At 38.2% G+C, this 27,477-nt stretch overlaps 1 protein-coding gene across 1 annotated transcript in view; it reads right to left on the reverse strand.

Moving 5' to 3' along the window:
* Positions 1 to 27,477, reverse strand: part of COL28A1 (collagen type XXVIII alpha 1 chain) — a 190,010-nt gene that overhangs the window by 156,247 nt on the left and 6,286 nt on the right. Inside the window, exons 3-7 of the mRNA XM_003782701.2 lie at positions 21,132 to 21,152; positions 19,204 to 19,260; positions 17,154 to 17,207; positions 14,964 to 15,005; positions 4,318 to 4,344 (exon numbers count right to left, since the gene is read on the reverse strand). Coding sequence (XP_003782749.1) covers positions 4,318 to 4,344; positions 14,964 to 15,005; positions 17,154 to 17,207; positions 19,204 to 19,260; positions 21,132 to 21,152 — 201 coding nt within the window. The remainder of the gene's footprint in view (positions 1 to 4,317; positions 4,345 to 14,963; positions 15,006 to 17,153; positions 17,208 to 19,203; positions 19,261 to 21,131; positions 21,153 to 27,477) is intronic.

Raw genomic sequence — 27,477 nt, forward strand, 5'->3', positions numbered from 1 at the left:
ACAATGCAATGAATACAGCCAACAACCATGTCTTGTATTCTTGAAAATTTCTGAGAGAAAATTTCATGTTCTCCCCACAAAAAATATGATGTTTGTGAGGCAATACATATGTTAATTAGCTCAATGTAGCCACTTCACCATGTATACATACATCAAAATATATATGTACATTTATTGGCCAACTAAAAATTGTTTTAGATAAAAATAGACCTTTTTTTAAAGGTTAATAAGCTTGCTTTAAAAAAATGAGAATCGGAACCTCTGAATATTCATCTATTACATCAGACTTTTGAGATTTCTAATAATTAGAACTAAAAAGTAACATCCAATTAGAAAAAAAGACGAAAATTTCATGATCATTAACAATAGGAAAGTTATGGGTAGTTACTCTGCCCCATCTTGATTTATACAATGGGACGGTTATCAACACCTATATCTTTTGAGAAGATTCATTTAAACTTCTGGAGAGGCTCAGCACCCATAGCTCAGTGGTTATGGCATTGGCCTGGGCCAGCTAAGCAACAATGACAACTACAAGAACAACAACAACAAAAAACAACAGCTGGGCATTGTGGCGGGCACCTGTAGTTCCAGCTACTTGGGAGGCTGAGGCAAGAGAATTGCTTAAGCCCAAGAGTTTGAGGTTGCTGTGAGCTGTGATGCCATGACACTCTACCCAGGGCGACATAGTGAGACTCTGCCCCAAAAATAAATAAATAAATAAACAAACAAACTTCTGGAGAATTATAGATTCACTGAAGGAGTTCTCACTTGGAAAATGTAAGCTGTTAGAGCAAAGTGACCTGGAACTATCACCATTTAAACCAAAATTTCACCAAGAACAGCAGCATCAGAAATCAGAGGCTGATTTTTTTGTTTATAAAGCACTTTAAATTTTTCAGAATGCTTATATGTACATATAAGCTTATTCTAAGCTTCAAATCAATTCTTCCTTTCAAGATAAGGTAGCATAATCAGAGAGGTTAGGTGGTCCACTTAAATGCACATGCTGGATGGTAACTCTTAGGCCAGGGCCCTCATCATTCACTCTGCTGCTTCTGCTGCTGCTGCTGCAAGTGCCACTACCTGGTGACAGATGGAAATTGTAATAAAAATGTATATCAATACGTTGCTTCCCTCATCAAGGAAATCTTCCCATGAAAAATAAATCTCAGCTGAACTAAACAATGTATATAGTATTATAACATAATGGATTTGCCTGCTGGTGCAAGCTTTAATTAAGCAACAGTTACTAGACTGCCAGCTGGCTTGCAGACCACGCCTTGAATATCACTGCTGTAAGGAAGGAAGTCACCTTTTGAACCAACAATTATGTATGCAAAGTGAGCGCCAGCGCCTCCACATTATTGTTAATCCCCACGACAGCGTTGTGTGTGTGTATTTCACACATATATTTTACAAATATGCGTGTGTATATCTCCACCTACACATATGCAAAACAGGGCTCAGAGAAATTACATAGTTTGTGCATGAACACAAGCTTGAGTCCATTAGGCTCCCAAGTCCATGGTCTTATCAGTCACCCATAGCTGAACAAGGCACACTGTCATGGGCTGCGAGGTACTTTCTATTAACCTGACACTTCTGTCCGGGATACTGCCTGGGCTCTTGCTGGATCAGGGACAGGAAAGAAGGAGGTGCAATTCTTAGAGCCAGCTACGCTTCTGTTCAAAAGCAATTTGTTCTCTCTCCACATCCTTTTGTGAGTCAAACTGACCCAGGAAAAACTGAGCTGTCACTTAGAACAAGTTGACATTTATTTCTGAATGCAAATGGAAAAATCACTCTGAAGAATCAATTAGAAAGCAACTAATTTAATAATGTTGGATGGGAATAAAATGACTCAACCACCAAAATATAAAACAGAAAAGTGCCATAAATACACTCAAAATTCTTTTGGCCAGAATTCACATTCCATTTGTCCAGACAGATTTGTTAGCTATAGGATCCTAAGGAACAGCATTTGTTTTAGGGGCAGATTTCCATCAATGAAAATACTGTGCTCTTGTTATTTGCCTCTGCAAAGGCGATTTCCTTTTGGGGGGGTCATTAATCCCTGTGGAATGCCCACAGTTACACAGTTTCAGAGAGCAAGTGCTTCAGAAAGCTATGAACAGATCAGCTCTGTTTTCAGCCTCTGATTCCTGCTACTGCTGTTCTTGGTGAAATTCTGGTTTGAATGTTGATGGTTCAGGGTCACTTTGCTCTAACAGCTCATATTTTCCAAGTGAGAACTCCTCTGGTGAATCCGTAATTCTTCAGAAATTTAAATGAATCTTCTCAAAGATACAGGTGTTGATAACTGTCCCATTGTATAAATCAAGATGGGGCAGGGTAGCTACCCATAATTTTCCTCAGTTGTAACATAGGATAATTTTATAATCATGTAAATTGTTTAACTGTTCCATATTGATATTTGTCCCTTGCCTCTTCCTAAGAGCACATTACATTTACGGACAAGCAAATGTTTTAGAATACATTGTCATAACTGTTACCCCACTTGATTCTCCAATCACCCTATAAATGAATGAGGCAGGCCTGTACTAATCCAGTTCTATCTCGATGAAGAAATAGACATTCCAGAACACTGAGTTGCCCAAATTCTTAAGGTTGCCGGAATCATGAGATTTCCCACACTCTTCCCCTGATAACATTTTCATGGGACATGAAAATGGGACATGCTTATCGGCATGTATAGGTTCACCCCTAATATTTCACAAGGCCCAAGACAAAAGTGCAAGCAGGAGCCCGTATATTATGCGTCTACATAGTTGAAAATTATAAATTAAATTAACAATGTTCCAGCTTTCTTTCTTGACAAATATAAAGAATATAAGAATCAAGAATTAAAGGACTTTGGAATTCCTCAGTGGCCCATGCTGGACCTCATGCCCACAGCCTGCAGTCTGGTACCCACTTTACTTCCCACGTCCAGCTCCCTCCACGGCAAGAGGAGCACACACATGAAGATGCCCCAGGCAGGGCAGCGCCTGTAGCTCAGTAGGTAGGGCACCGGCCACATACACCTAAGCTGGCAGGTTTGAATCCAGCCCAGGCCAGCTAAACAACAATGACAACTACAACAAAATAGCCAGGCACTGGGGCGGGCACCAGTAATCCCAGCTACTTGGGAGGCTGAGGCAAGAGAATCGCTTAAACTAGTTGTTCTCAACATGTGGGTCCTGACCCCTTTGTTCCATTTTTAACAATATGGCAAGTAGAAAGGTTGAGAACCACTGGCTTACACCCAAGAGTTTGAGGTTGCTGTGAGCTGTGATGCCACAGCACTCTACCAAGGGTGACATAGTGAGACTCTGTCTCAAAAACAAAAGAAGGTGCCCCCTGCATGACCTCTCCTGCCTCCACAAACCACTGCCATTTAGTCCCCCGTCAGCCGGGGGGGAAAAATGGATATGGCAAGCTTTGTGAATGGCGTCCAAGCAGGCTTGGGCCATTGTGCAGGGCCTTAGGAGAAGAGAACCTAGACCTGCAGACTCTGGCTCCATGGGGAGTATGAAAACCAGAGGAGACCCAGTGTAGGACCCTCTAAAGTTCAGGTCTCTTGTGCAGACCTGAGGGTTGTAGCTCCTGTAGGATAGTATGCCTGATAAGCACATGTTCTGATTTCAGACAGAAAAACTTACACAAGAGAGACCTGTGGGTTAGGCTTATCAATGAACAACTGAGCGCTCTCTGGGGTTCCTAAACCCAAGTCCAACTTGTTAATTTCCTTTGAAGCAGTTTGATTTCCGAATTTATAACTTGCAAATGCACATAAAATCATCTACCACCCATACCTCTAGTTTGCTTGTTTGCCAAATTTCTTCCCACTGCAAGCTGTACACGGATGCCTGCCTCACTGAAATCAGTGGTTCATTGTGGCTTACCCAGGATAAATCCTCTCTTTCTCCTGGGACAGGGTTTGCTGTCAAGGCTTTCCTAGGAAGTTAAGGACCTACTCACAGCGTTGCTGCATCTGTTTTTGTAGAGAAACTTTTGGTCTGGATACCTGGACTGCATGGCTGTGAAACTGGGGTTCTCTACTAAGAGTATTTCTGTTTGAAAAGCTTAAGGAAACTATATTCTAATCTCAGGAATCTCAGAGTGCCCACTATCCCTGACAACACACACCCATCTCTTATATTCTATTATTATTTTATGTTAACAGAGTTAAGAGCATGCTTAGGAATGAGGAATTCACTTACAAGAACAAAGGAAAATTATTTCTGTCAATTATTTAAATATGTTTATGTTTCTCTTTCTGAAGTAGGAGTCTATTTGTTGTTGCCAACTTACCTTGTCACCTTTATACCCAGGAATTCCCTAATTTAAAAAGAAAAGAAAAAGTAAATTACTGTAAGGCAGGGTTAGAATGAATATTAGATGTTTTTCACTTACAAGTTATAACAAAAACACACTTATACTTGGAAAATCAGACTACATAAATGTAGGCTTTTTCACTTCTCTCTTCTTTCTTCTAAGAAGAAGAAAAGAACCTTTTTTCCACTATTTTACATTTTATGCTCAGTTTGTTTCAGGTATTTTTTTCAAACCCAATTTCTTGCCCTTTGGCCCAAAGCTGAAGGAGATGGTGTACACTGAAAGTCATTGTTAAAGTGATGACCTATAACAGTCTTCTCAAAATTGTTACATTGACTTTTAAACTATTACAGCTGAAAATGTTTCACAGCAATTCAGAGAAATTGGCTTTGAAAATGAGTTGAGATAATAGCCTTTAAAATGTGTGTGTAAATATTTGTATTCATATACTCCTCCTTTTAAATTCATTCTAGAATATATGACATCAAGGAAGTGATTGGTTCCTTTATCAACCTCGATGAAGCAGTGACCTTTAAGTTATTGTCTTTTATCTCATTCCAAATAAGGGACCAGTACTTCTGTCTTCTGTGTGGCACTCGGGCATCTTGCACCATCCTCCCCACTGTCACTGCCCATAAACTCTAATAAGTAACACAACACTGAATACTAAATGAACTGGTAAATTACCAGCCCTCAGTAGAATGAGTCTTTTTCAAACAAGATTTCTTGTCTTTTTCATCCAACCATATTTTTCAAGCATGGAAATAGAATTGTGAAGCATATTTAAAGTGAGCTTGAAAAAACCTATGGAATAATCAAGTTTTTATTGGACATGTAAGTCAGACAACAAAATTTTGTTGTGTATGTGACCTTTTTATAAAAGGAAACTTCATGAAGGAAATAACATTTCTCTCCAATGAGTGGTCACCAAAGAATAGAAAACAAAGGTACAATTATTCAAAAATATTGTTATACTTCAATTTAACCCAACTGAGAAATACTTATTCACAGATATGGTCTAAGTTTTAGAATTGGGCTTAAAATTAAAGACCTTATTATAGACACCACACATAATTGGGTCTCTATTAAAACAATTCATGTTTGTAGTGTTAAAAAAAAAAAAAAGCTTGAATTTCTAATCTCAGAAATCTTAGGGTACTCTCAACTCCTTATAACACACAACCCTAAGTCATTGTTAATATGATGACCTATAATGGACCTTTCAAAATTGTTATCAACTAAAATTCTGTCATTACTTTATATTAAAAAAATTAAGATTGTATTTTGGAAGGTGCCAATAAGGCTTTTAAAAAATAAAGGATTATTATTTTTAATAGTATATTCTTTTTTTCTGGTTTTCTTTCTGAGATCCCTGGTCAAGTCACCATTTGGTTGCTCTATCAGCTCATGTTCTTTTTCTTCTTTCTTCTTTTATGAGCCTCTTCATCACCAGTTTTGCACTCATATGTCTCTGCCAAATTTGTTTATGACTTTTCTATTTCCAGTAACAGTACATTTCAAATCACAAAGAATCAAAATTTTATAATCATCTCAGTTTTCTCTCTCCTTCCCTTACCCATTGCATCCCTTTAATTCAACCTGGTCAACATTCTCCCACAGCTTCCCACTATACTCAGGTTGAATTCCACTCCCCTTACCCCAGCCTACAGGACCCTCTGTGGCCCAGCCCCTGCCTGCCTCTGTTCCTGGTCTCCTATCACTCTTCGTTAACAGATGCTCTTCCCGTTTCTTCAGTCTGCCAACCCTGCTCCCACCTCAGGGCCTTTGTATTTGCTGCCACTGCTGTCTAGAACATCCTCATTCCCTTGTTTCATATTTTCTAACACTTCTCAGTGATGGAAATCATCTTTTTATTTGTTTGCCTACTTCTCTCTCTCCCCAGCTAGGACACTTCATGAGACAGGGACTCTCTATCCTACTCGCTTGCCCTGTATCTCCAGATATAAGAGTGCAGTGCTTGGCAGGTGCTCCCTAAGTATTCGGTGACTGTGTGAATTCGAGTTCACCACTACACACTGTCATTTTCACCGCTTTGTGGATTCTCATGTTCTCGTCCTTTCCATTTTGTCACCACAGTAGCCCAATGCTATCCCAAATTCTGTGAGCCACAGACCTGAGGCACACATGTGATTTTCAATGTTCTCACAGCCATATTTTAAAAACCAAAACAAAAAGGTGGTACGGAAGACGAAGCAAGATGGCGGCCGAGTAACAGCTTCCTTGCAAATGGGCACGGTGAGTCTGAGGAGAAGACTCCAGGCATCTCTGGCTAGTGTTTCTGCCCAGAATCATCCCTTTGGTGACACAGGAAGTCAGCGTGAGACTTCTGGACCCCAGGAGGAGGACAAAAGCAGTGGAGAACTGGCAAGTGTTTGCGTGTGTTCCATCTACTCCCGCCGGCGGCTGTAAGAACAGCAGCACTGAGATCGCAAACTGGAAAGGCCTTACCTGTGAGCTGTTTTGGATTTCTGCAGTTGGCACTCAGTTGAACTACCTTGGAGGAACTTGGGCACGAATGCAGAGGACTTTAAGTGTTGTCCACAGCCCCAGGGTGAGCCGCTGAGCCAGACGGAGCTAATAGTGTTCGTCTGTGGGCCACACAGAGCCACTGTGGGAGAACTGCCCGCAAGCTCCGCCCTCAGGGTCACAGAGCAAGGATCAGGTGGGAGCGAGTAATCTAGTGACTGAGCAGCCTAAAGGCGGGGACTGAGATGCTGCAGGGGTCCTCAAACTTTTTAAACAGGAGGCCGTTCACTGTCCCTCAGACTGTTGGAGGGCGGGACTGCGGGCCCAGGACAAGTCGGCTGCTAAGCAAAAACACCCAGTGGACTAGATAAATGTCCTCGGTGAGGATGCCTGCCTTATAGCCATTGCCCTCAGGGGCATAGAGCAAGACTGGTTTTGGCACACTGGGTAACTGGATAGCCACTTCAGGAGTGATTCCCAGCGACAAGAGCTTTCCTGGGAAAGCTTCTGCTTAGCCAAAGTTAGCAGTTTAAAGTGCCTTTTAAGTGGGCTGAGGAGAGATTTAGGGTCTCCACCCTGTAGGATTTGATAAATCAGCAGAGGCCGCCAATCCCCATATCATACAGCCATATCAGCATCGTGATTAACATCTCATACCCCAGAACAATCACCTGTTGCCCAGACAATATCCTGCAATATATACTGATTGCTTTTTGGTTTTTGTTTTTTGGTGTTTTTTTTCAACATTTTCCCTATAGATTTTTCTTTCCTTTTTTCTTTCTTTTCTTTCTTCATTTTTCTAGTATAAATATAATTTTCCATTGTTGCCTTCTTTAACAATTAGAATTTCATTTTCACTCGTATTTCTACTATTATTATTTGGTTTTTCCCCCAATTTTATCCTGTAAAGCTTTCTGTTTACTTGTTTTGCTTTGATTTATATCATTTTTGCCTTTCCTCTCTACTTGGTGGAGGTTGGGTACTGTGTCCAAACAGGCTAGCAAAGAGCTGCTGACCTCAAGGGAACCACTCAACCCAGCACCCCCAGAGGTTGGGGCTTTTTAAGGTTGGGTCAAAGTACCCTACTGTATACCTATGTTGCTCCTATCTCCCTCTTTCTGTGCCTCTCTTCTTTTTGTCATATTCCCTCTTACCTATTCCCTCTCCTTTCTCTTTTTTCTTTATTTTTTCCCTCCATGCTCTTCAATCTTCTCACTCTTCTGGTCCTATACCAAAAGGACTCATCAAAACCCTAGTCCCATGGCATGGCAACTTAAAGAACAAGTGGAAGTGAAAGGAAAATTAGGGCAAGAAAACAGATAAAAGAAATCACTCATGAGGAAGAATCAGCAGAAAACTCCTGGCAACATGAATAATCAGTCCAGAGCAACCCTCCCCCCGCAAAGGACTTTGGGGTAGCTACTCCAGAGGATTCCACCTAAAAAGAAATGTTAGAAATGACAGAATGGGAATTTAGGATACAAATGATGAAAACAATGAAGGAAATGATGGAAACAATGAAGGAAACTGCTGATAAAGTGGAAAATAACCAAAAGGAAATCCAAAAACAGATTCAAATAAAAGATTAATGATATGAAGAATATAAAAAGGATATAGCAGAGCTGAAGGAACTGAAGCAGTCAATTAGGAAATTTAAAGATGCAATAGAGGGCAGTGCCTGTGGCTCAAAGGAGTAGGGTGCCAGCCCCATATGCCAGAGGTGGCAGGTTCAAACCCAGCCCTGGCCAAAAACTGCAAAAAAAAAAAAAAAATGCAATAGATTAGACCATCCAGAAGAAAAAATCTTGGAAGTAGAGGACAAAGCTCTTGAGATAACTCAGATAGTTAAAGAGGCAGAAAAGAAGAGAGAAAAACCAGAACTTCCACTGACAGAATTATTGTACTTTATGAAGCATTCAAACATACAACTTATAGGTATCCTAGAAGGGGAAGAAGAATGCCCCAGGGGAATGGAAGCCATACTAGAGAATATTATAAATGAAAATTTCCTAAATATCACCAAAGATTCTGACACACTCATTTCAGAGGGATATCAGACCCCAGGTCACCTCAACTCTAACTGTGCTTCTACAAGACATATTGTGATAAACCTGTCCAAAGACAAGACAAAAGAAAAGATTCTTCAAGCTGCCAGGAGTAAGCACCAGTTGACCTACAGGGGCAAATCCATCAGGGTGACTGCAGACTTCTCTAATGAAACTTTCCAAGCAAGAAAACAATGGTCATCTACCTTTAATCTACTTCAACAGAACAATTTCCAGCCCAGAATTCTATATCCTGCTAAGCTAAGCTTTAAAATTGATGGAGAAATCAAATCATTTACTGATATACAAACATTGAGGAAATTCACCACAACAAGACCAGGCCTACAGGAAATACTTCAACCTATTCTACACACTGACCATCACAATGGATCAACAGCAAAGTAAGATCTCAGAAATTAAAGGACAGAACCTAACTTCCACACCGATGCAAAAAATAAAACTAAGCAATGGACTCTCACAAAATAAGATGAATAGAACACTACCACACTTATCAATTATCTCAATAAATGTTAATGGCTTGAATTCCCCACTGAAAAGGCATAGATTGGCTGACTGGATTAAAAAACACAAGCCATCCATTTGCTGTCTGCAGGAAATACACCTAGCTTCAAAAAACAAATTAAAACTCTGAGTTAAGGGTTGGAAGACAATTTTTCAGGCAAATAGAATTCAGAAGAAAAGAGGAGTTGTGATCTTATTTTCAGATGCATGTGGATTTAAAGAAACTAAAGTCAAAAAAAGACAAAGATGGCCACTTTATATTGGTCAAGGGAAAAATACAAGAAGACATTTCAATTCTAAATATTTATGCATACAATCAAAATGGTCCCAGATTCTTGAAACAGACCTTACTCAGTCTGAGCAATATAATATCCTATAATACCATAATAACAGGGGACTTTAACACTCCTCTTACAGAGCTGGAGAGATCTCCTAAACGGAAATTAGACAAAGGTATAAGGGACTTAAATGACACCCTAGGACAACTGTGCTTGATAGACACATATAGAGCACTCCATCCCAAAGATAAAAAATATACATTCTTCTCATTACCCCATGGAACATTCTCCAAAATTGATCATATCAAAAGAATTGAAATTTTACCTTGTATTTTCTCAGATCACAAGGCACTAAAGGTGGAACCCTAACAAAAAACTTCAACCCCACACAAAGGCATGGAAATTAAACAACCTTCTGTTGAATGACAGGTGGGTGCAGGAAAAAATAAAATAATAAATCATTACCTTCCTTGAGCATAACAACAATGAAGACACAAGCTACCGAAACCAGTGGGATACTGCAAAAGCAGTTTTGAGAGGAAAATATATCACTTTAGACATCTACATTTGAAAAACAGAAAGAGAGCACATCAACAAACTCACCAGCCATCTTATGGAATTGGAAAAAGAAGAACAACCTAAGCCTAAACCCAGCAGAAGAAAAGAAATATCCAAAATTAAATCAGAGATCAATGAAATTGAAAACAAAAGAATCAGTCAGAAAATTAATGAAATGAGGAGTTGGTTTTTTGAAAAAATAAATAAAATTGATAAACCTTTGGCCAGAATAACTAGAAATAGAAAAGTAAAATCTCTAGCAACCTCAATCAGAAATGATAAAGGGGAAATTACAACTGATCCCACAGAGGTGCAAGAGATCATCTCTGAATACTACCAGAAAATCTATGCCCAGAGATTTGACAATGTGAAGGAAATAGATCAATATTTGGAATCATATCCTCTCCCTAGACTTATCCAGGAAGAACTAGAGATCCTGAACAGACCAATTTCAAGCACTGAGATTAAAGAAACAATAAAAAAATCTTCAAACAAAAAAATACCCTGGTCTGGATGGCTTCACACCAGAATTCTATCAAACCTTCAAGGAAGAGCTTATTCCCGTACTGCAGAAATTATTCCAAAAAATTGAGGAGGAAGGAATCTTCCCCAACACGTTCTACAAAGCAAACATCACCCTGATACCAAAACCAGGAAAAGACCCAACTAAAAAGGAGAATTTCAGACCAATTTCACTAATGAATATAGATGCAAAAATTCTCAACACAATCCTAGCCAATAGATTACAGTTCATCATTAAAAAATTCATACATCAAGTAGGTTTTTTTCCAGGAATGCAAGGCTGGTTTAACATATGCAAGTCCATAAATGTTATCCACCAGATTAACAGAAGCAGAAACAAAGACCATATGATCCTCTCAATAGATGCAGAAAAAGCATTCAATAAAATCCAGCATCCTTTTCTAATTAGAACAATGAAGCATATACGCATACGTGGCACATTTCTGAAACTGATCGAAGCTATGTATGACAAATCCACAGCTAATATTTTACTGAATGGAGTAAAACTGAAAGCTTTGCCTCTTAGAACTGGAACCAGACAAGGTTGTCCTCTGTCACTATTACTATTCAACAAAGTGCTGGAAGTTCTAGCCAATACAATTAGGCAAGACAAAGAAATAAAGGGCATCCAAATGGGAGCAGAGGAGGTCAAACTCTCCCTTTTTGCTGACAATATGATCTTATACTTAGAGAACCACAAAGACTCAACAACAAGACTCCTATAAGTCATCAAAAAATACAGTAATGTCTCAGGATATAAAATCAATGTCCACAAGTCAATAGCCTTTGTATACACCAGTAACAGTTAAGATGAGAAGGCTAATTAAGGACACAAATCCCTTCACCATAGCTTCATAGAAAATGAAATACCTAGGAATATACCTAACAAAGGAGGTGAAGGACCCCTATAAAGAAAATTATGAAATCTTAAGAAAGGAAACACCAGAGGATATTAACAATGGAAGAACACACTATGCTCATGGCTGAGAAGAATCAACATTGTTAAAATGTCTATACTTCACAAAGCACTCTACCTATTCAATGCCATCCCTCTTAAGATACTAACAACATACTTTCAAGATTTGAAGAAAATTATTCTGAGTTTTGTATGGAACCAGAAAAAACCCATATAGCGAGGGCAGTTCTTAGTAATAAAAACAAAGCTGGGGGGCAACGCCATACCAGATTTTAGTCTGTACCACAAAGCCATAGTGGTCAAGACAGCAGGGTACTGGCACAAAAATAGAGACATAGACATTTGGAATGGAATAGAAAACCAGGAAACGAAACTAACATCTTACAACCACCAAACAAGAACACACCTTGGGGGAAAGACTCCCTATTCAATAAATGGTGCTGGGAGAACCTGATATCCACATGTAGAAGACTGAAACTAGACCCACACCCCTCTCCACTTACAAAAATTGATTCAAGATGGATAAAAGACCTTCATCTGAGGCAAGAAACAATTAAGAACCTCAAAGAAAGTGTGGGGGAAACACTGGAAGCTATCAGCCTGGGGAAGGACTTTATGAAGAAGACCTCCACAGCAATTGCAACAACAAAAATAAATAAATGGGACTTAATGAAACTGAAAAGCTTCTGTACAGCTAAGGAGACAACAACCAAAGCTAATAGACAACCTACACAATGGGAGAGGATATTTGCATATTTTGAATCAGACAAAACTTGATAACTAGGATCTATAGAGAACTCAAATTAATCCACATGAAAAAAGCCAACAATCCCATATATCAATGGGCAAGAGACAGGAATAGAACCTTCTCTAAAGAAGACAGACAAATGGCTAACAAACAGATGAAAAAATGCTCATCATCCCTAATTATTAGAGAAATGCAAATCAAAACCACCCTGAGATACCATCTAACCCCAGCAAGAATGGCCCAAATCTCAAAACTGCAGATGCTGGCATGGATGTGGAGAGAAAGGAACACTTTTACACTGCTGGTGGGACTGCAAACTATATAATTTTTTTGGAAGGAAGTATGGAGAACCCTCAAAGAACTCAAGCTAGACCTCCCATTTGATCCTGCAATCCCATCACTGGGCTTCTACTCAGAAGGAAAAAGTTCCTTCTATCCTAAAGACACTTGCACAAGACTGTTTATTGCAGCTCAATTTATAATCACCAAAATGTGAAACAGCCTAAATGCCCACCAACCCAGGAATGTATTAACAAGCTGTGGTATATGTATACCATAGAATACTATTCAGCCATTAAAAAAATGGAGTTTTTACAGCCTTTGTATTAACCTGGATAGAAGTGGAACACATTATTCTTAGTAAAGCATCACAAGAATGGAGAAGCAAGAATCCTATGTACTCAATTTTGATATGAGGACAATTGATTTGATGATACGTAATGACATGATGGGAGTAGGGGAAGGGGAGAGCAGAGAGAGAAAGAAGGAGGGTGGGGTGGGGAAAGGAAGAGCAGAGAGAGGGAAGGAGTGAGGGGCTGGGGTCTTGGTGTGTGCCACACCTTTTGGGGGCAAGACACAATTGTAAGAGGGTCTTTACCTCACAAATGCAATCAGTATAACCTGGTTTCTTGTACCCTCAATGAATCCCCAACAATAAAAAAAAAGGTGGTACCAATTTAAATAATATATTTTACGTATCTCAACACATTCAAAATATTGTCATTCAAAATTTAATCAATATAAAAATTATCAGTGAGGTAAGTGTATTATATAATCCTCTTTTTTGTACTAAATCTTCAAAATTTGTTGTGTATTTAACTCCCCAGCACACCTGCCTTCAGTCTGGCCAGTGTTTCAAGTGCTCAGGAGCCATTTCTAGCTCATGGCTTTCATATTGCCCAGAGCAGGTCTAGTCAACATCCTTGCTACTTTCTCATCAACTATAGCAATGAACCTTTGAAGTGTTCCTTTTTTTTCCTTGTTCTCAATCAAATTTGTTTTTAGAGCCTTGCCAGAGTAGTCTTCCCAAAACACAGCTCTTGGGTCTTGGGTACCTTTCATCTAAAATTTGGGGAACTTCCCTTCACCTAGCAAAACCCAGACCTTGCAGGCAGCATTGAACATCCACGCTGGCCCCAACCTTCCCATCAAGCTGTGTCTGACAATACTTCTCTTCAGGCACCCCATATCACTGTTCCCCAACCCATTGCCGTCCTTCAGGCGGACAGTCATAGCAATCTCTCCGTCTAGAATCTTTGTCCCTTTCTGCCTTCTCGCTCCATCCTTGCCTATCACAATCCTCCATCTTCTTTGGGATTCATCCCATAAAACCTACCCTGATGGCTACAATCTCCTCTGCATGCCTACAATACTTTGTTCATGCCATTTGTATGACATTTTGACATTCTGCTTTATATTATAGCTATTTTGAATATCTCTCCTCTCCCGGAAGATAATAAACTATTTTAAAATGTAAGTGCTTTATCTTAGTTTTTATTTTTACATACTTGTACACTTTATATGTGAAAGGTATCTAAGAAATGTTGCCTGAACAAATAACACAAATTTCTGAATGAATTTCTATTGACAGTATCAACTTTTCTATCATATTTTTTCATAAAGTAGATTACACACCAAGAGAACAATTTTCAAAATATCTGGCTCTAAGTCCAGGGCTTATATCCAAGGCGACTAGGAGAAAAAGGCAACATACACAATGTCCTTTTTACACGCTATACACATTCTGCTGTTTGCTTACTGCAATACCCAGAAAAAATGAAAAAAAGAAAAGATAAGTGCTATAATTATTCTCAGCCAAAATCTGCTATCTTTTAATTTGGGGGATAAGAAATCAACTAGAATGATAACTTTCATTTCATCAGCACAATTGTATTGACAAAAGCATAGTTTAGACTATGTAATTCTTATTCTACTGAAATTCCAACTTATTCTTTATTATGAAAAGATGTAAGAAATAAAGCAAAATGCTTTCCTTGTTCAGGCCTTTCACAAATACAAATTAGGGATCAGGGAATGTCATATGGTTGAACAGTCAGTCCTGGCCTCATTTTCGTTCCTGCAGAGCCAAGTATTTTCTCCCCACATTTCCACTTCTAAGATCCTGTCTGATTGCCTGCCTGAGCCAGCAAGAGCACAGGTAGATACAAATCACTTCTGTATCTGCATTACAGCAGTCTAAATGGTCAATCGGGATTCTCACATCCTGGGATCCCTTTTTGAGGTAGGCATTCCAGTCGTATACGTACCCCTGGACCTCTTTCCCCAGGTTCTCCTTTTTGGGCATCACCCTGTGATAAACAAAATACTCAGTAAAAATTCCACAGCCCTGCAGAGTGACTGACAACACAGTAAGTGCATCATTCAACCTAGATCAATAGGTTAACTAGATTAGGAAAAATCTTTAGTCTTTACCATTGACATTTTCACCACGCAATCTAGCAAAGAAAATGGCTCAGATAAACTCTGCCTTTTGCAGTGAAGCCAGAAGTGTAGGATGCAAAATCCAGGTACACTTTCACAGCTAGGCCACATCCTGGCTCAACAACACCACCATTGTTGTCAAATACGGCATTGTTTTCACTGGGAGCTGGCCACTCTGGCTTTTCTCTATGAGGCTTTGGAATGTTTTCCAAAACATCTTCAAGAGTGATTGCTTGCTTTTAGCCAGACTTAGGAAAACATATTATATAGCACAAAATCACAAACCTAATAGATGAAATGTGAACATACACTAAGGCATTGAACACAACAAAAAAGAAGGCATTATGGCATCAGTTTGAACCCATCCAGGATGAATGAGTATGAATGAGTATAAATGAACCCATCCAGGGTTTGTGTGTGTGTGTGTGCGCACAAGTGTGCACTCACATGTGCTGGCCAAGAATGCTATACATTCCCTTTCTTTGACAAGCAGGCGACTGCCAAAATACTTTTATGTATATTATTCATTATATTTTAAACTACCTCTCAAAAATATTCTCAGGAATAGAGTTATTGAATTAAATTTTTTAAGTATTAAATGCCTCTCATGCATTGCCTAAGTACTTTCCAAAATGTCTGCATCAAGTTACCTTTACAATGAAGAGCAAATCAGTTTCACTACCACATTGTTGTCATTAATTGCTATTATTTGAGTATTGCCACACAATTGCTTTAGGAAAAGAAATGTTTTTTAAAGTTTGGAACACATACATGCATGCACACAGACTTGTACACACACATGCGCAACTATGTGAACTAGAACACTGTTTACAAAAAATAATCCTCTGGATTCCCAAGTTTTCAAAATGTAAAAAATTAGTATTAAAGTATACTACATCGTCTCTATTTAAATTTCTTTCATTACACAATGAAATTAAATGTTTTTCTGTTTCTTTCTTTCCCAGTTTTATTTCCTATTTTGAAAATTGTGTCATTTTCCTACTTCATTATTAAGGGCTTGATATTTTATCATCAGCCTTATAAGGTGTCTCTATATTATAGAAATTAACTCAGTGAGCTATAGAAATTGACCCAACATCCATTGTACTTGATGCAAATATTCCCTCACATGTTTTCTTCATTTTAATAATTATTTTTCATTATACAGAGTTTTACCTTAAATTTGCACATAGCATCTCTCTCTTTCATTCGGTTGGTCTTAAATTTGCAACACCAAAATACTAACAATGATCTAAATAGGTAAGTTATTTCTTTAAAACTCTAGATTTTTTTTGATAGGTGAAAAATAAAAAGAATTGTTGAAATGCCTGAAGGGGGAGTAAGAAAAAATCTAGTGTTTTTTTCTATTGTTACTGTAGGCCAGTTATTCATAAAGTATACCCATAAAAAACACAAGTGCCAATGTCAGTGCCACATGGAACCCACATTAGTAGTTCATGAAACCTTGCCCTGATTAATTGGAGCCACTATTATTAAAGTGCCAGTTTATATGTATCCAGCGTCTCTAGGTTTCCTAAACTTCACAAAATGTTCATATGTTCTTCAGAATTTGTGAACACAAGCTAATACAAACAAGACAGATAATACATTATTCATAAAAATTGTCAGATTTTTGCCATGTACTAAGACATTCTTTTTTTTCTTAATTTTTGTTCTCTAAATCTAGAAGGAGATAAATTGGTTTAAAGAAAAGATGTTTGGCTCGGTGTCTGTGGCTCAAGTGGCTAAGGCGCCAGCCACATACACCTAAGGTGGCGGGTTCAAACCCAGCCCAGCCGGCCAAAACAACAATGACAGCTGTGACCAAAAGTAGCCAGGCATTGTAGCAGGCGCCTGTGGTCCCAGCTACTTGGGAGGCTGAGGTAGGAGACTTGCTTGAGCCCAGGAGTTGGAGGTTGCTGTGAGCTATGATGCCACAGCACTCTACCCAAGGGGATAGCTTGAGGCTCTGTCTAAAAAAAAAAAAAGAAAAGAAAAGAAGTTTATTCATTTACCGGGTTTCCTTTGGGTCCTCGCTCACCTTTGATACCGGGGTTTCCATGTGTACCCTGAAGGAAAAAAGAGAGAGAGATTTTAAGCAAGTGTTCTGTTAGTTTTCTATGCTTTATAATAATTTCTCATTGGTTCATCCCATAGAACACAGAAGATTGTAAAAACTTTACCTGCCAAGCAGAGACTCAACTCTTTTCCCTTTCCTATACCAAGAAAATGTTAATGTCTTGAATTGGCAGATTCAGAAAAGAGGATAAAGTCTCTCTTTTTCTGTCAGTTACTTCTCTGCAAGCAATTACTGCTCAGCAGCTTTGCAAACAAAATTAAACTCATACAAAGACTTAAAAGAGTGATGGCAACAGGCAGGAGGATGGGAGTTGTTCCCATTCTTTTTTCATTGTGAACCATTTCTACAATTCCCCTCTCTTGGTCACTTTAAAAAAAAAAAAAAAACAGACCTTGCTTGCCTTTGGTCAAAGAGGTTCTGATATTCAGGGGACAATCTCAAAAGACGGGGGAAGGGAGTTCTTCAATCTGTTCTGGAAAAGCATTTTGTTTTTCTATTCTCAGCCCCCAACAGTTTGTTTTTCTGAGAACTGACTTTGGAGATCCTCAATAAATGTTAAATAACAGAGTCTGTGGTTTATCCTCATTAAAACATGACAATATTGATTGATTGAAATCAGGTTATCTTAGCAATTGTAAGCTTTTTTACTGTTCATTTTAAAACATAACTGAATATCCCTTCCCTAGAAATCTCTTGATGCATCAACTAAAACTTAATAGGAAGGGAAGGTCTTTTTAGCAAAAATCAGCTTCTACCAGTTGTATTTCAGAGGAAACAAAAAAAGACAAATAAACATCCCCCTCTCTATTACCCTAACTGGTACAGTGATTTAAGAAGTATAGCCTTTGGACTTTAGTCTCAAGGTAAAATTTTTCATATTCTAATATAGTCACAGTACACTTTCTCCTCCCCATCCCTAAATACAAAAATTAGTTGAAATTTTTTAATTCATGCATTCTGTGAAACATCTTTATTGGGCTTCTATGCTCTAGGATAAAATCTAGAATCATAAATAAGTGGAGTGCAGCTTTCTGAAGACATGTGTTAGCATCTCCAGTGATCTTGATGTCATTTCAAATGCTTTCCTGCTACAAACAGAGAACCTACCAGATATTAGGCCAGAATTCTTAGATTATCTTATCAAAAATTGAATCATCACAGTAAATCCTACTATTTATTTTTGGCTAACAAGTGGTTACTTCTGTTTCGCAGAATTCACCCTAATTCCCTAAGGCAGCAGTCCCCAATGTTTCTGGCAACAGGATCATGGAAGACAATTTTTCTAGGGACTGGTGAGGGGGGTGATTTCAGAGTGATTCAAATACAGCACATTCATTGTGCACTTTATTTCTATTATTATTACATTGTAATGCATCATGAAGAACCATAATAAAGATTCAGTGCAATGAGGAACAGCTGTAAATACAGATGAAGTTTTTGCTGGATCACCGGCCACTCACCTCCTGCTATGCAGGCAGTTCCTAGCAGGCCACAGACCCCAGTACTGGGCCGCAGCCCAGGGGCTGGGGCCTAAAGCATCCTGACCAGCTGCCTTTGCAAGAGGCCACAAGCTATTGCTGCCATGCAGGTGGATTCATGTGAAGATAGTATTAAACTCCCAGAGACATTTGTGTCACTTGCTTCTAATGGCATAAAGCTTTGCCTAAAGCATTGCTGATTTGTATTCACTTTTTCTGTATTTTCACTTCATTATTGAGAAATTTCAGTCCAAATTTATTATATAAGGAGTGACACTGAAATGTCCTTTGTGGAAACAACTTCATCATTTTAAAACAAGTTGCCCTCATTTCAGGTCAGTAAAATCCCAGGCTCATTTCTAAGGATAGAATGTGTGCTGCTATTACAAAACAATTGCTTTTTGACAGTCCAAAATAGCTCCACTGCATTCAAGAGCAAGTAGAGCTATCATTGCTAGGACGTCCTGACTTAGCCCTAAGTTCAAAATAGAAACATACTATACTCACAGGAGGCCCTGGATCTCCCGGATCCCCCTTCTCACATTCACAGGTCTTGCGTTCACACTGAATCAATAATGAAATATAATATTAACACATAGTGAAATATAGCATGTCAAATTGTATTCAGCACCTGACCAGCCAGAATACTCCCTTAAAGAAATTTCACCTTGCAAGTTTATGGAGATTTTGCTCTCTCTCTCTTTAGAGCCCGGTAATAAAGCATTATTAAATTTCATCATTGTTCAATAAAATAGTCATCCCATCAGAAATATCTATACACTATATAGATGCCAGTTAAAAGGAGAAAATAAATATTTTTGGTGGATTTTTTTAATTTATGCTGCTTCTCCCATATAATATATCAAAGCTCAACAACATACAAACATTAAAAATTCCTTTACCAGTCAAAGGAAAACATTTGAATTATGCTATATTTTGTCAATTCTAAGATGTGCATTTTTACTCCTTTTAACATCTCTGAAATCAGAATGAGTCTTATAGCAGCTGTCAACCAGGTTCAAGCATGAGAGTAGCTGCCTCCTACACATGCACTTCAAAACTTACAGAAGAAAATTCCAGAACAGTCTAAGAAATTTTGTATCACCAATGCTTTTGCTGGCACAGAAGCCAGTATTATTTGGAAAAACAAGGACATCGACAACCCAGACAAAAAGTGATTCAGATGATTTAGACACAGATGTGAAGAAGTTTTAGAAATAACCAAGATATTTTACATATGTATTTTCTCCTAGGTACAAACAAGTGATATAGGATTTAAAAACCTGTATCTAAAATATCTAAAAGAATTATTTTCATAGTATAAAATAAAAATTGTAATTAATAAGAAGATACTGTGTCATACTTTAATTGGCAGGGTTTTTTCCTTTCTTAATGGTACTCAAAATGATGGTGTATCTGACTACATATAATTCAATATAATATTATAATATGGTGCTCTACAAGGTCAGGTTAGTGTCTTCATTTTTTTTTTTTTTTTGAGACAGAGTCTCACTCTGTTGCCCAGGCTAGAGTGCCATAGCATCATGATAGCTCACTGCAACCTCAAACTCCTAGGTTCAAGTGATCCTCCTGCCTCAATCTCCCCACTAGCTGGGACTACAGGTGTGTGCCACTGTGAATAATTTTTTTATTTTTTTGTAGAGATGGGGTCTTGCTCTTTCTCAGGCTGGTCTTGAACTCCTGACCTCCCAAAGTGCTAGGATTACAGGTGTGAGCCACCATGCCCAGTTAGTTCCTATTATTTTATGTACCAATACTTGTATATTTCCTGATGTTAAGTAAGCAGCTCATTGAACAAAGTGCAGACTTTCCAAACACTTTGATTTAGGAAATGAACATCCAGCCCAAGACTCCTCAGCAAGCTCATGGTCATTTATCGTGCTAAGTCCTATCTAACCAACATTGGCCAGCTTCCTTTGCCATTTGGTCTGATTGCCATCATCAGGCTCCTGTTTCTTCACGATGGGAAAAAAAGAGCTTAAAGTCAATCAACATGGGGGTGACTCTGAGCTCTGTCTCTTAGCTAGAAACACTTCTCCAACCCTAGCCAATACCAGGAACACCCCCCTCAGTAGAGGACCCCAGGAGTGGCTGGCATCAGAGCCATGCTTTGAATAAAGCCATATCAAAGAAAGAAAAAAATAAGTGTTTTGATTACCATTGATTTCTAAAATTACTCTCTAGAGTCACATTAAATATTTCCTACATTTTCTAAATTTTCCAACCTGCCATGGATATGGTGGCATATAAAAAAAAAAAAATCAGACACCTGCCTCAAAATAGAATGATTCATTTTAAAAAGAATTAAGCATTTTTATTTAGGCACACCTAATCTTCTAACATAAATTATAATGCCAATTTAACAATCCAAGCTTTTAGAACAATTCATAGTAATCAAAGCATGTGGTACTTACCTTCTTTTTAAACAAGATATCCTAGAAGGAAAAAAAGAAAGAAGCATTAACTCAATTCATGGTTCTGCTTCCAGCTACTTATTACTCTTAATTATTCCCCATGGGATACGTAATTTCCAAGAGAAACAGCAATTCAGCGTTTTTAACCTTGTGAAAGCAATACAGCTTACCAGCCAACCACCCTGGGATCACTCTGAGTCATGCAATAAGAGATGATATGACTAACATTAAAAATTAATCTATATTTTCTAGGTACTTTATCTTATTGTGTCCTATGTTTTATCTTTTGTTTCCTGTATCAGCTCTATTGGCTACGCTTGTAATTTGGCTACAACCTTAATAAGTCATAATGAGAAATTTCTTACTTTAACTTACAAAAACTGAGGCAAAATATATAATTGTGTATTTTCTATTTTTTCCATCCTTATGCATATATACATGCATTTATTTTTCAGCATTGAAACATTAATTTTAGAGTTATAACTTCACGAAATATTAATGGGCCTTAGAAAATTATATTAAAACTCAGAGAAAATCAGAAAGTCAAATGACATTTTTCTGAGATAATCTGGATTAGAGAGGACAAAGATTCCAAAGGGAATCACTAGGAGAAATGGATTTATATTTGAAGTTTGAAGAGCCTCACATCCAATACTTCATAAAAGCTCAGAATAAGAAAAAGATATGCATTTATTGCAGCCCAATTCATAATTACTAAGTCGTGGAAGAAGCCCAAGTGCCCATTGACCCACGAATGAATCAATAAATTGTGGTGTACGTACACCATGGAATATTATGCAGCCTTAAAGAAAGATGGAGAATTTACCTTCTTCATGTTTACATGGATGGAGCTGGAACATATTCTTCCTAGCAAAGTACCTCAAGAATGGAAGAAAAAGTACCCAATGTACTCAGACCTACTATGAAACTAATTTATAGCTTTCATATGAAAGCTATAACCCAATTACAGCCCAAGAATACGAGGAAAGGAGAGAGGGAGGGGAAGGGATGAGAAGGGAGGGGAGGGTGGAGGATAGGTGGAGGGAGGGTGGTTGGTGGGACCACGCCTATGGTGCATCTTACAAGGGTACATGTGAAACTTTCTAAATGTAGAATATAAATGTCTTAACACAACAACTAAGAAAACACCATGAAGGCTATGTTAACCAGTTTGATGAAAATATTTCAAATTGTATATAAAACCAGCACACTATACCCCATGACTGCATTAATGTACACAGCTATGATTTGATAAAAAAATAATAATAATACATAAATAAATAAGAAAAAGATATGCAGCTTTTAACAGTATGGAGAGGGGTGTGGTGCAAGATGACCAAACAGAAACTTCTAGTAATCTCCTCTCAGCTTGAACACCTATGTCAACATCTACCCACATAAGCAAGCACCTTCAGAAGAACCAAAAATCAGATGAGCAATCATACTATCTGGTTTGAACATTCTATCAAGGAAAGAAGTACTGAAGAGGGCAGACAAGGCAATCGTTCATTTCCTTACAAGGGTGGGGAGCAGCCTCAAGGCCACATGTGGTCCTCTAGATCCCGAAGTGTGGCCTCTGACTGAATCCAAACTTCACAGAACATCCCTTTGTTAAAGGACTTGTTCTGTGAAATTTGGATTCAGTCAAAAGGTCATACTCAAGGATCCAGAAGGTCACATGTGTCCCCAAGGCAACCGGTTCCCCACTATTCCACCCCTGGATGGTTCCCCTGGCAGTGTCCACACCAGCACACTGAGTGGTAAGAATCTATATGGGCAGGGAAGGGAGAATGAAGCGACTGTGGGACTTTGAATCAAAACTCAGGGCTACCATGGCACGGGGAGCATAGCACAGGGCAGAATTCTGCCAGTGCCCATGAGGGAGCACCTTGACCAGCCTGGACAGAAGGAAATCCTCTGCCCTGAAGCCCAAGTTCCAACTAGCCCCACCACTGACTGATAAAAAGCTGCCTGGACTAAGTTCATAAGGCAGTCAGGACACAAGGGCTACAGTCCTTGGGTAATTTCTATGGCTATGCTAGCATAGAGCCAGTGGACTTGAGGTACATGTGAGATATCAATAGCTACAGCCAAACCCAGTGCCTGACAGAAGAGAAAAAAGAAAAAGGAATAAATAAGAATAAAACATGCCTGCAAGATCTAGAAAGTAGCCTCAAAAGAGCAAATCTACGAGTTACAAGTATTAAAGAAGAGGTAGAGAAAGAGAGATTGGGATAGAAAGCTTATTCAAAGAAATAGTAACACAGAACTTTCCAAACCCAGAGAAAGATAGCCATATTCAAGGACAAGAAGGTCATACAACACCAAGCAGATTTAACCCAAACAAGACTGCTTCAAGGCATTTAATAATCAAGCTTCCCCCAGGTCACAGATAAAGGAAAGGACTTAAGCAAAATAAAAAAGAAAATATAAAGGCGTGCCATTACCTCTGGCAGCTGACTTCTCAGTGGAAACCTTACAGTCCAGAACAGAGTGCCATGACATAGTCAAAGTGCTGAAGGCAAAAAACCTTAACCCTAGAATATCATATCCTACAAAAATATCCCTCACAGATGAAGGAGAAATAAAAGACCTTGCCAGACAAACAAAACCTGAGCAATTTCCTCAACACCAGACCTATTCTATAAGAAACACTAAAAGGAGTTTTTCAATCAGAAAGAAAAGGGTATTATTCAACAATAAGAAATCTTCTGATTTGTACCCTCATATTAATTAGAAATTTTAAAAATAAATACATAAATAAAAGAAATCTTCTGAAGGTACATGTTCATACAACTCACAGGTAACAGGAAGGACACAAACAGAATATTTCTGTAATGGTAATGTACCTATGTATAAACCACTTATATCTTGGCTCAGCGCCCATAGCTCAGTGGTTAGGGCACAGGTCACATATACCAGGGCTAGCAGGTTCACACCCAGCCTGAGCCTGCTAAACAACAATGACAACTACAACAACAAAAAATAGCTGGGACTTTGTGGAGGGCACCTGTAGTCCCAGCTACTTGAGAGGCTGAGGCAAGAGAATTGCTTAAGCCCAAGAGTTTGAGGTTGTTGTGAACTGTGATGCCGTAGCACTCTACCAACAGTGACATAGTGAGCCTCTGCCAAAAAAAAAAAAAAAAAAACCCACTTCTATCTTGACTTGGAAGACTAAAACACAATCTATCAAAAATAACAACAGCACAGACAAATAGTCTAAAAAGATCTAGATAGAAAAAACAAAAAGTTAAAAAGCCAAGGGCTTCGAAGGATGGAGTTAAAAGATAGAATTTCTGTTAGATTTCTCTTTGTTTGTTTGTATACAGAAAGTTATCATATGTTTAAAATAACTGGTTGTAAAATGGTTTTTGTAAGCCTTATGGTAACTTCAAAACAAAAAATCCTGCAACAGATATACAAAAAAATAAAAAAACAAATGAAAACACACTACCAGAAAAAAATCATTTTTAACAAAGGAAGACAGGGCTCGGCGCCTATAGCTCAACTGGCTAAGGCGCCAGCCACGTACACCTAAGGTGGCGGGTTCAAATCCCCAGCCCGGACCTGCCAAAACAACAATGACGGCTGCAACCAAAAAAAATAGCCGGGCGTTGTGGCGGGCGCCTGTGGTCCCAGCTACTTGGGAGGTGGAAGCAGGAGACTCGCTTGAGCCCAGGAGTTGGAGGTTGCTGTGAGCTGTAATGCCACAGCACTCTACCCAGGGGGACAGCTTGAGGCTCTGTCTCAAAAAAAAAAAAAAAAAAAAACCAAAGGAAGACAGGAAGAAAGGAAAAAAGAGAAAGAGAGGACCACAAAACAACCAGAAATCAAATAACAACATGGCAATAGTAAGTCCTTACCTATCAATAGTAACATTAAAACAAACAAATAAATAATAATAACATTAAATGTGAATGGACTAACATCTCTAATCAAGAGGCATATAATGGCTGAATGGATAAAAACACAAGTGCCAACGATATGATGTCTGTAAGAAACACACTTCTCAGATAGACATGCATAGACTGAAAATAAAGAAATGGAAAAAGATATTCCATGCAAATAAGAGCAGTAGTAGCTATACTTTTATCAGATAAAATAGATTCCAAGACAAAAACTGTAAAAGAGACAAAGAAGGTCATTGCATAATGATAAAGAGGTCAATTCAGCAAGAGAATATAACAATTCTAAATATAGGGTGATCAGAAAGTTCATGTGCAATTTAAAATTGGAAACTATATTAAGTTGCCCATGACCTTTATGGCCATCCTGTATACATGCACCCAACACTGAAGCATCCGGATATACAACACAAATATTATCAGAGCCAGATATACAACACAAATATCAGAGTTAAAGAGAGATTAGACCCTGACCATCATATTATATTGTTGGAGACCTCAACACTCCATTCTTAGTGTTGGGCAGATGATATAGACAGAAAATCAACAATGAAAACTTGGACTTAATCTGCACTATAGACCTAACAGATATTTACAGAACATTTCATCCAGTAGCTACAGAATTCACATTATTCTCCTCAGCTCATGGATCATTCTCTAGGACATACCATATATTAGACCACAAAACAAGTTTCAAAAAATTCAAAACTATTTAAAACATACCAGGTATTTTTTAACACCTAAATGGAACAAGACTAGAAATCAATAACAAGAGAAACATTGGAAAATATCTAAACACATGGAAGTTAAACAATAGGCTACTGCATGTCAAAGAGGAGATAAAGAAGGAAATTAAAAAATTTCTCAAAAGAAATGAAAATGAAAACACCACATATCAAAACCTATAGGATACAGTAAACTTTAACAGTATCATGAATAATATCAAATATTTTGGTAAAAAAAAAATTTTGAACAGTCCATAGCAATACTCAGCACTTACGTAAAAAAGGACCCACATTTATAACTTGCTTAGGGGAAAAAATTAAATAATGCAAAAAAATAAATATTTCATAATAAAAAGTGATTATCATGAAAAACAAAAGAAAATAGAAAAGAGACAGAAAAGTCAATCAGCTTAACCTGGTTTAACAGTAAGGAAACGGGGTTCCACAGTGGTGTGACTTGACCATGGTCCTGCTCTTGGGCTGAGCCTCCTGACCATTTTCGGTGCCACTTTATACTTACCCACACAGGAAGGAATTAGCCAGAATGGTTTTCAAAACTATTTTGAATTTACAGAAATGTTACAATCTTGTTTTTGGCCAACACCTAGGCCTCGCAACCACTCAGTGGAGTGTTACATGACAAGTGCATGGGAGGGCACGTCAGAAGTCAAACACTGGGAAAAAATGAACCTATCTTACAGATGGAATTAGTACTCTCTAAAGGTAGAAATTATATTCAAACTAGCCTTATGATTGAATCTGAAGGGGAAATTTATATATAATAAGCTAGAAAGATGAAAAGACAAGCGCTGAACCATTTGTTACAAAATATTAAAAATGAAGGATTTAAGAAGAATGTTAAATAAAATCTAGAGTATCTACCTTTATGAAGGACCTCATATCTCTTTAGTTTTATTTTTACTTCATCTTTATTTTCATACAAAAGTTAGAGGAAAGATAACTAAATGCTTTAAATGGCTCTAATGATTTAACAGTGAAAAATTAGGTTAGGAATTAAGTGTCATCTGGATTTTCAGCCTGTTTCAACCATTAAATACCTATGTGGCCTTGGGCAAATCATGTAATCCTTCCAGGTAACTTTTCCCCATATATTAAAAACGGGGAATTTTGACCACATGGTCTCAAGAGCAATAAAATTCCGGCCACAGATGCTACCCAACAAAATTAGCATCTCACCTAATCATTCTCTACCACCAAATGATTTTTAAATGACCAGCCAATGTAAGTCCAGGCTGAAAACAGATGAGATACTTGTATCTATAAGAGCTAGTAGGGCATGTGGAGAAATAGGAGCTACCCTGACAGTCTCAGTGAAAATGGCATTGCCCCCCTGCAGAACACCTGGCTATGCTGACAAAGCTGCAGATGTGTACGCCTTATCTCTAGGTTGCCCAAGACGGTCAGTCCTTGTTTTTTACCTGTTATCCCTTCTAGACACACTCTAGAGAAATTCTTGCACGTGTGCATTTCAGTATCCACTGTTTTTGCTAGTAAAAAAATTGGAAATAATTAAAATATCGAAAAAATAGTCGAATAGATGAATAAATTAAATAGCATTTAGCAGTTAAAGTGGACGCATTGGTCCTAAATATTTCACCATGCATTTCTAAAAACATGAAGCCAAAACACAAGTTGTGAATGGTACATACAAATTACGAACATATTTAAACTATTTCAAACCACATCTGAAGGGTA

Source organism: Otolemur garnettii, unplaced genomic scaffold (genome assembly GCF_000181295.1).
Source record: "Otolemur garnettii isolate 467f Iridium unplaced genomic scaffold, OtoGar3 scaffold00005, whole genome shotgun sequence".
Classification (NCBI taxonomy): domain Eukaryota; kingdom Metazoa; phylum Chordata; class Mammalia; order Primates; family Galagidae; genus Otolemur; species Otolemur garnettii.